Genomic DNA, 9,310 nt, shown 5'->3' with positions numbered 1-9,310 from the left:
AATGTGGGAAGCAGAAAATAGGCCACGAATGGGTGGAACCAGTACCGAAGATAGCCGGAGTAAATCAATAACAGCACCGGCAGTGGGCAAGAAAGAATATAGTTAGACCGACGCCGCGTTGAGTGGGCGGCGTGATCAATAACCAGTTACAGTTGAAGCCGAAGGTAGTGTGGAAGACGTAGCGGAGTTGGCGTCGACATTGAGCAACAAGACTGAGCTAGGTTGGGCAAGACCACACACGTTGCGTTGAGAGGGCGAACGTGCGTGGTCGACGTCGGATAAGCTGAAGCCGGAAACAGCGATGTGGAGCTAGGTTGGGCAAGACCACACACGTTGCGTTGAGAGGGCGAACGTGCGTGGTTGACGTCGGATAAGTTGAAGCCGGAAGCAGCGATGTGGAGCTAGGTTGGGCAAGACCACACACGTTGCGTTGAGAGGGCGAACGTGCGTGGTCGACGTCGGATAAGCTGAAGCCGGAAGCAACGCTGGAACCACAGAAGAGTCAGCAACCACACACGTTGCGTTGAGAGGCCGAACGTGTGTGGTGTGCGTTGGAACCGTTGAAGTCAGCAGTGATCAGAGCTGGAACAGAACTTCTGATTAGTATTGCCAGAACTTCTGAAACTACAATAATTTTTTTTTTTAGATTCTGATTAGTATTCAGTGCTGCTGAATTGTTGATTCTGTTTCATCTTTGAGACCGGTGATTGTGCACAAGCCAAGGCTAATGTGGGTAATCCGAGCTCTAAACAAAAAATATATATGATAATCAATATATATATATATATATATATTTGCCCAAAGTTTGTCAAGCAGCAAAGTAAAAGAAAAAAACCGAAGCACCAGCAGATTCGAAGCAAAAAAAAAAAAAAAAAAAAAAAAACATATATATATAATAAAATAAAATATATTATATATATACATCATAAGCCATATATATATATATATATATTCGAAATGCTAGCCAAAAGCAGAGATGAGAAAGAAAACCAGTGGCCACAGGAATCAATTGCGAGTTGTGCCGGTGTTGGTGTGCAGTAACGACAGCTCGGGTCGCGTTGCCGGCGGTGCCTAGAGCTACGGTGCAAACCACACACGACGCGTTGAGTGGGCGACGTGTGTGGGTGGCGCTGAACAGCCGGGGCAGAAGGCAAAGTCGGGGCAGAGAGGAGCTAATGGTGGTCGGTGCTGGGCAGCCGAGGCCGAAAGTTGCAGTGATGTTGCTGGGGATGTCGCAGAGTTGTGACTGTGCAGAGAGGTTGGTGTCGGTGCTGGTCGTCAGAGCTGGAACAAGGTGGTGGCTGGGCCGCGACACCTGCGGCAGTCAGAGTTGGGATGGTGTCGGCGTGTCTGGAATTGCAGCAGTCGACAGTGAGCAAACCCGAAGCAGAGCTGCTTGAAGAAGGAGAAGGAAAGCTGCTTGAAGGAGAAGAAAAACGCTGGGTTGGTCTCTGTAGAGAGAGAGAGAGCAGGATCAGAAATAGTGTGGCGGCTGTGCAAAGTTTGTAAGGTTTAGGGTTTTGGACCCTTTCCTTAAATAGAAAAGAGGAGCATTATCCTTTGAATATACCCTCAGAATATTCTGAATATGTGTATTTGTGTAATTGGTCCGTTGTGTTTGCAAAAAAAAAAGGGAAATGTGTGAGCCTTGTTTGTTAAGAATAAAAAAAAATATATATGTATATTAAAAAAAAAAAAAAAAAGAGTACAAAAAAATAAAATTTTTGCTTGTCAATTTTTTCTGTAAATTGAAGTGCGTCATCAACTTTATCCATAGGCTCTGTCGTGACAACATGTTTTTTTTTTTTTTTTTTTTTTTTGGGGGAACGTGATGCGAAGCAGGGTCGAAGAAATAACAGTATGCATGTCTGAGAAATTTAAAATTTCTCATACACGCAAGGGGCAAATGTAAGAGGAGTTAAGTTTAAGCCCACTAACTTAATTAGGCCCAATAATCCAAGGTTGATGGGCCCAAATTTATCGCAAGTCCAAGACTGGCGGGCCCAGATTTATCGCCATCAAACGGGCTGAATGGCTCTAAGCCTCGAAAGGGTTCGGATCCACGAACTTAGAGACTTACTCGGGCCCGGACTCGAAAGGGTATTAGGCAAGCTAAGAGATCCGAGGCACTCGGACTCGAAAGGGTTCGGATCCACGAACCTAGGGGTCCGAAATACTTGGCTTCGAACGGATTCAGACGCAATCTAGAAGTCGCTCTGTTAATGAGTCCCAGAACACTTGCGGGCTCGGAGCTTTCCGGGATCTACACACCAGAACCATGGGCGTAATGGAGTTCGAACAAAGGACCCGATCCCGAGGACGGTGAGTGGAGACAAATTCACTCTTCGGTTAAACTAGCCTATACCCGGGTCGAGGTGGCACGACTCCGGGGGGTCCATGAGACTCGGCAATATTTTGCGGCAGGACGTCCTCTGGGACTACCCCTGACCCTTTGGGATGATTGGGGATCATTGGTTAGGTGTGGCTAAGAAGAAGGGTTCGCCGAGGGATTGATCTCCTCTTCGGGGTTTTCTCATCCTCGGAGAAGTCACCTCCTCGGAGAAGTCACCTCCTCGGACAAGGTGGTTAGAGAGAATATCCCCCATGTGCCTTGCACATGGGCTCCATCCTACATCATGAGGTGCCTATAAATAGCACCCACCCATAGCTTTACAAGGGATGAATTTTGGAGATTTTTCAACTCTTGGGAAAGAACTAATTTCTCATCTCTATTATCAACCTTGAGAGTGAAAGTGGGAGATCCCTGGGAGAGCCTTGCCATTATTCTCTCTCTAGCCATTTTGCCTTCTTCTTCACCCAATCTCTTATCTCCATCATCTCCTTTCTTTTGTGTTTCTTAAGTTGAGACCGTTGAAGAATCTAAGCCTCTCACATTTCTTCTAGAGAATTCGAAGTTGTTCTTCAAGGATCTTCGAAGATTTTCGAATTTTCCAACTCCTTTCTTGAACCCTCTCCTACACAAGTTGAGGTAGCACACTTGAACAAATAAGACATTAATAATGGGACGAGTGGAGTCGACCTGATCCACTTTAGTCAGTTGGAAGTGAGTCAAGTTCGGCCCCATCATTCTTTTCTGCAGGTTTCGATAATTAGAAGTACTAGGGTCAGTATAGCATATTTGTCTCAGATTCAAACCAAAATGGGATCAAGAAAACGTTTGATTGGGTTGTATATATATGCATATATATATATATATAAAGTTTGATTCAGAAGTTATACAACTAAATATATATATATATATATAAATATATAAAGTTTGATTTAGAAGTTATAAAACTAAAAAAAAAGTGATTGGATTGTATATATATAGTTTGATTTAGAAATTATAGAACTAAAAAAAAGTTTGATCGGGTTGTATATACATATATATATAAAGTTTGATTCAGAACTTCTACCCCCCCAAAAAAAAAAAAAAAAAAAAAAAAAAAATCAATTAACCACGGTTTCCAGTTTTTATTTTTATTGTTTCAATCATGGTCTTTATTGGACTACACAGGAATGTGTTTTTGGTTAATTTCAGGTTCCATTGTCTTCAGGAGTTATGCCGAGCTTATAGTCCTTGGTAATATTATTCCTTGAATTTATCTGTTTACATTGGAATTTTGCAATTAGAATCAGCAAATTTAAGAGAAAAATTAATGTGAAGTATGCAGTGAAGTATTTGTGGTGGTTTGAGAAGAGGAGGGAAGAGAGAGAGAGAGAGAGAGGTAAAGAAAAAGTAGGTTGAAAATAGAATGGCATATTTTGTAAATTTGAAGAGGTAAAAAGGTTATTTTCGTCATAAAACGGACTAACTCTCTATGAAGGCGCGTGACTTACACATTGTGTTATTTTAGACAGAAAAGTGCATTTTAGTCCATCAACTACAAAAGGATTATGTAGTGAGTTCCGAATGCTAGGGGTAAACTGCACCCGGCCCAAACTAGAGGGAAAAAGTAAAATTTGCCCAAGATAGAAATTAAAATATTAATTTGCCCATGGCACCAACCTATGCCATGAACCTAACTTCGGTGTAAACTTGGGCCCATATAAACAATGTACTGTTAGCGTCTGTTTTTGACACACAGGATGGGTACAGAATATAGTTTTATGCCGCTATGGTTTCAGTCAAAATGTCTTTTTATGTTTTCTTATGTTTGATTGTGAATTTGAAACTAATGTGCTAATAGTTGTATTGATGGTGGTGGTGAGATGGTGGTACTGTGGAAGCATTGGTAAGATTTTTCCTACAAAGCTTTTGTTTTTTTATTTCTCAAGTAGAAAGTGTTTTCATAAGCTCAATGGAAAGTATTTTTCATGTTTTAAAACTAAATAATGTTTGCCATCTAATTAAGTTTAACCAAAAATGAAACGTTCACATTGAATACATTGTTCTATACGGAAAGTTCGTATAATTTTTTTCTATTTGTATATTCGTTACTCATTTCTTCAATGGCTATTTTCCTCGTCCGCAAAATCTGTCTAAACTGGTAGGATATCAAAGACAACATATCCACATAAATATCAGAATTTTTGCAAGAACTTTGATTGCCGGAATTGCTTTCCATAGCCTCAACAAACTGTTTTCCTCCGTAGCTCCAACCATAAGCTCATATCCTCAACCAATATTATACTCACTTTTTGCTGAGAACTGTGAAGTCCAATCGTCCGTTGCATTCGTAATTGAGATAGATATGCTCCCAATGATATCAGGTAGTATATTACACATTTTCGTAATTGAGATAGGTATGCTCACAATAATATCAAGTAGTTTATAGCACGATATTGCAAAGTGTGTGTAAAAAGTGTTCACAACCGACTCTAGTAACACCTTCCTTGCCAAAGACAAACATTTCTCTTTCTATCCTGGATGCCTCTGTTTAACCCCTTCCGCGACAGATTTAAAGAGCTTCATCTTGGACCCACCCATATGCAAAGCCAACCCCAAGTATCTTTGAACATAGTCGACAAATATTCAATACAAATCAAAAAGAAAAACGGTGATAATGAATTCCCTCGTCTCAACCGCCTAGATGGAACAATGAACCCAGGTTTGTGCCCGTTAATCAGCAAGGAATGAAATACAATAGAGACAAATTACACAATCAACCGGATCCACTGCATTGCAAATCCTGACTTGCTCATAATAGCCACCAGAAGGCCATTCAACTCTATCATAGGCCTAGCTCATGTCGAGTTTAACAGCCATAGAACAATTTTTACCATACCTCTGATTTTTCAGATAGTTCATGATCTCTTGGGATAATAGAACAATTTCAACCATCCCTCTCATTTTCCTATTTGTGGCTTCGTTTGGGAAGTTGCTATTTTAGTAGGCTATTTTAGTTTTTGACTATTTTAGTAGGCTAAAATTTTTGTGTTTGGGAAGATGATTGGATTTTTTTGTGGTTGGATGTGATGTTTGTGAGAGAAAAAGTGAAATGATTATAGATTTGATGTGATATTTTGTCTTATTAGCTATTTTAGTCTATTTTGTCTTTTTATGAATTTTAGCCTAAACTAGGCTATTTTTTTTTTCTTGCCAAACACCCCCTATCATTACTATTTGTCAGTCATGATCACGATGATGAAAGTTATGTTTTTAAAGGAACCACACTATGCCACATCATTCTATACAAAAAAAATTATACAATTTTTTTGTCTGCATATCACTACTCAAACTTTTAATGCATGGTGAATAAGTGATACATCATGTATGCAAAATATATAAAAAAAAATGAAGGATATATTGTCAACTAAAATGCACTGTCCCCCCAGTTGAAGTGGCTGGCCATTCCAAACACCTAAATCTGCTTAAACCATTTTGGAGTCACAAACTCTACTCCTACTTTATGTTTTGACAGTAAACAAGTTATGGAATAATACTCCAACAATTTCCTCACAAATAGAAGTTATGTATTACAGATAAACACTCACAAACAGTTATATTACATACCAGCACACTTAACTAACAATTTCTAGTACAATCAAACACTTAATCTCTAATTTGTATATTTTCTCTGATAGCACCTTTGAAAACACCATTTCTATTTGATTCAGAACAATGGAGGGAAGCCATAGCAAGACAATCTTCATCCTGCAACATATTATCAAACTGGTTTTACATTTTCAGCCAAAGGTAAACAAGCTACTAACTTAAATTAATAGCTAATTTTTAAAGGTTAATATTTTACATTATAAAATTACATTGGGATTTCTCAACATTCTTTAGCTTTTGTGTAACTCACTACTAATAATTTTAAAAAATATATTTTTCACAAACGTATCATAATTGTACCCGTATTCTATTTTTTTAGGTTCTGTTATATTATCGTATATGTATCGTATCATATCTTTTTATCATATCCGTCATATCCATGCTTCCTAGTCTAGGAGGAGGGCACTTCTATATAAAAGCAGGCACCCCCACGTGTGAGAGGTGCGTGAATTTATGTGTTATTTTGAGTTATCGTTACTCTGTCAAAATATCTTCAGATATTAGCTTGCTGGCTTTATCATCGTAGTGCTTGAGCAACCGGGTTAGTTATTCTTCTAATTGCGCAAACATAGATCTGGGCAGCATGTTCTACGACTGTGTTTCTAGAATTTCAGGAGAAATATTAGAGTATTGGTTGTGATCAAATTTTAGCATACACATACTCCATACACTTTAATTTTTGATAATTTTTTTATTTACTTTTTCAAGATCCTTAATGTTTTGGGAAATTATATACAAGTAGAAGAAGGGGAAAAAAATTATAAATACATGGAGGGTGCAAGTGTGTCTGTGGGGTGCAAATAAAAGATTGTGGGGTACAAGTGACACTTGCACCCCTCCATGTGTTGGTAATTTCTTTCTCCTTCTCTCACCTGCATGTAGTTTCTCCTAATATTTTTTCATACTTGACCACATGGATATTGTTATCTAATACTTACATATCACATATACCAAAAATGTTTACAAAAATTTAAAAAATAAAATAAAAATGAAAATGAAATATGAAAAAACATAAAATGTTATTTGCTATATGCTCAATTAAATTAAAAAATAAAAAATGAAAATGAAGTGAAAGAAACTATTTTATGTAATTGTAAATTGGAAATTTTAGTTGTTATATCGTTCGAGAAAATCTAATATAAAAGTATATATATTTATCTTGTGTGCTAAATGTAATTTTTATAATTCATTCAAATTTTTTTGATCTAAAATGTTACGTAATGACATACATATCTATTAGTTAATACTTACAATAAAATATTAATAATAACACAATTAAAACATGACTTTAGTGCAATTCAAATGACAACAACTCATTCACATATTGTCAACTATGTTTTTCTTTTAAATTTTAAAATTATTATTTTAATTTTTAAGATAAAATTTTTACTATTTATTTAAGGCTGTACAGTTTTGTGCTAGTTTATATATACACAAGATAGATTTCTGTTATTTGAAGTAGGGTTGAATCCAAAATGAGAAATATGACAGAGAAAAGAAACGATTAAACACAAATATAAAAACGAACATCCCTTTAGAAGTTGTATCATTACACTTTGATTCAAAGGTTCCACGCATGTTTCCTAATCTGCACTTTGAGCCAATTATTTCCAATGCTCTCTTGCTCTTCCTTAATTTTCCTGACAGATTCCACAACAGTGAAGCCACAATAGTTTACCTCAATCATCTGCAGAGTGAGTATATCCCCCAAACTAGATGGTATTTCCTCGGGATTTTTCTATCATTTCCAACGATAAGTGTTGAAGGCTTGGAAAGTGACTGTGGCAGGTGATCCATCGCTCAAATTTGAGGTTCTTCAGTTTCAAGAATTTGAGTTGAGGAAAACCACCATCAATTGTTGTCCAGTGCCATCCCCAGCCAGCATCATTTTCTAATTTGAGAAGCTCAAGGTTGGGTAACAACATCCCAAGGACTGATATCTCCTCCCACTTTATCCTTGTACATTTCAAGGTTAGCCTTTTAACATTTCTAGGAAACTTGACCTCTAGGAGATAGGTTGAGTGCAAGAACTCACGGTATAGCTTCAAAGTGTCGAGGTGTCCTAAAAATTCTAGATTAGGAAACATCAAATTCCCCGAAGCAGACAAAAGATGTACACAAATTCCCAGCTTTGTAAGATAAGTAGTTCTTGCCAAAAAATCCTGAACAGATCCACATTGATCTAAGTTTGTGATGGTTCGTAGGTCTTTTAATACACGGGGATAGCTCTGATCCACTGCTGCTTCTTCAGAACATAAAGACACATCAACTTTTGCTCCTCCTTTAGCATAAAGATGCCTCAACTTTGGAATCTTCCAAACATTACATGGCAGAATAACCTTTACATAGTTTGTAGAAATAATAATAAGTGTTTCTAGGTTTGAGAGATTGGATATTGATGGTGGTAATTCATAGGCAATTGTCCGATTAATTGCCAAATACCTCAAATTAACAAGTTGTGTTAGTTCTCTTGAAAAGAAGGCACTGTTGTACCATATGTCCAACACTTTGAGAAGTTTGAAGGTCTGACAAATAAATGAGCACACATCACCAAATCGATTGTCGTGATAATGATCTAACTTACTTCTGAAGCACAAGAACGATTGAACAACTGTTGGGGCATAAGACATGGAGGAAACATAATCAGATTTTTGAAAGAAGTTAGAATGGGTGCACAGGCGGCGTTGGTTATTTGTTTCACAATTACTTGAAGAAGAAGGAGAAGCGTCTTTATCATTCTCAACTTGCTGTAGGAAATTAATTTCCCTGGCTTTCTTCAAGCATAAATCTCGCAACAAATCATGCATACGACATGCTTTAATTCGACCATCAAACCTTTTTTGAGCAACAATTACCAGACTTCTCTGAATTAGATCCATTAAGTAACCCTCCGCTACTTCCTCCAAGCTTTTCTGCTCAATTTTTTGTATAAACCCCTCAGCTATCCATAACCAAATTAATCTCTGCACTGAGATTTCTTGATCTTCTGGAAATGCTCCTAAATAGAGAAAGCATGGTTTCAAGTGGCGAGGCAAGTGATTGTAACTCAGTGCTAGTGTGTCTAAGTACTGGTTTGGATCACTAACAATGTATGAGCTTACACTTTGGGCAACTTGTTTCCACGACTCTTGTGCCTTGTTGTCCTTTGCAAGAAGTCATGCTAGTACAACAATTGCAAGCGGAAGCCCTTCACATTTTCTCATTATTTGCTTCCCAATTCCAATCAGTTCTGGAGGGCAACTTTCATTTTGAAACACATTCCGTTGTAATAACTCCCAACTCTCTTCTTCAGTGAGAAAACGCAGACAATGA

The 9,310-nt window shown here is 37.7% G+C and overlaps 1 protein-coding gene across 1 annotated transcript; it reads right to left on the bottom strand.

Annotated features, from left to right (window-relative positions):
- Nucleotides 1-7,710: 7,710 nt before the first annotated feature.
- LOC145802230 (putative late blight resistance protein homolog R1B-16) lies at nt 7,711-8,877 on the bottom strand. Its single transcript, XM_082894912.1, has one exon. It carries the CDS (start codon nt 8,875-8,877, stop codon nt 7,711-7,713), a length of 1,167 nt encoding a protein of 388 aa, XP_082751038.1.
- Between the last annotated feature and the right edge of the window lie 433 nt (nt 8,878-9,310).

This window comes from Camellia sinensis, chromosome 11 (assembly GCF_055761805.1).
Source record: "Camellia sinensis isolate YWXY chromosome 11, ASM5576180v1, whole genome shotgun sequence".
Lineage (NCBI taxonomy): Eukaryota > Viridiplantae > Streptophyta > Magnoliopsida > Ericales > Theaceae > Camellia > Camellia sinensis.
This window is presented reverse-complemented; position numbering and strand designations above follow the sequence as displayed.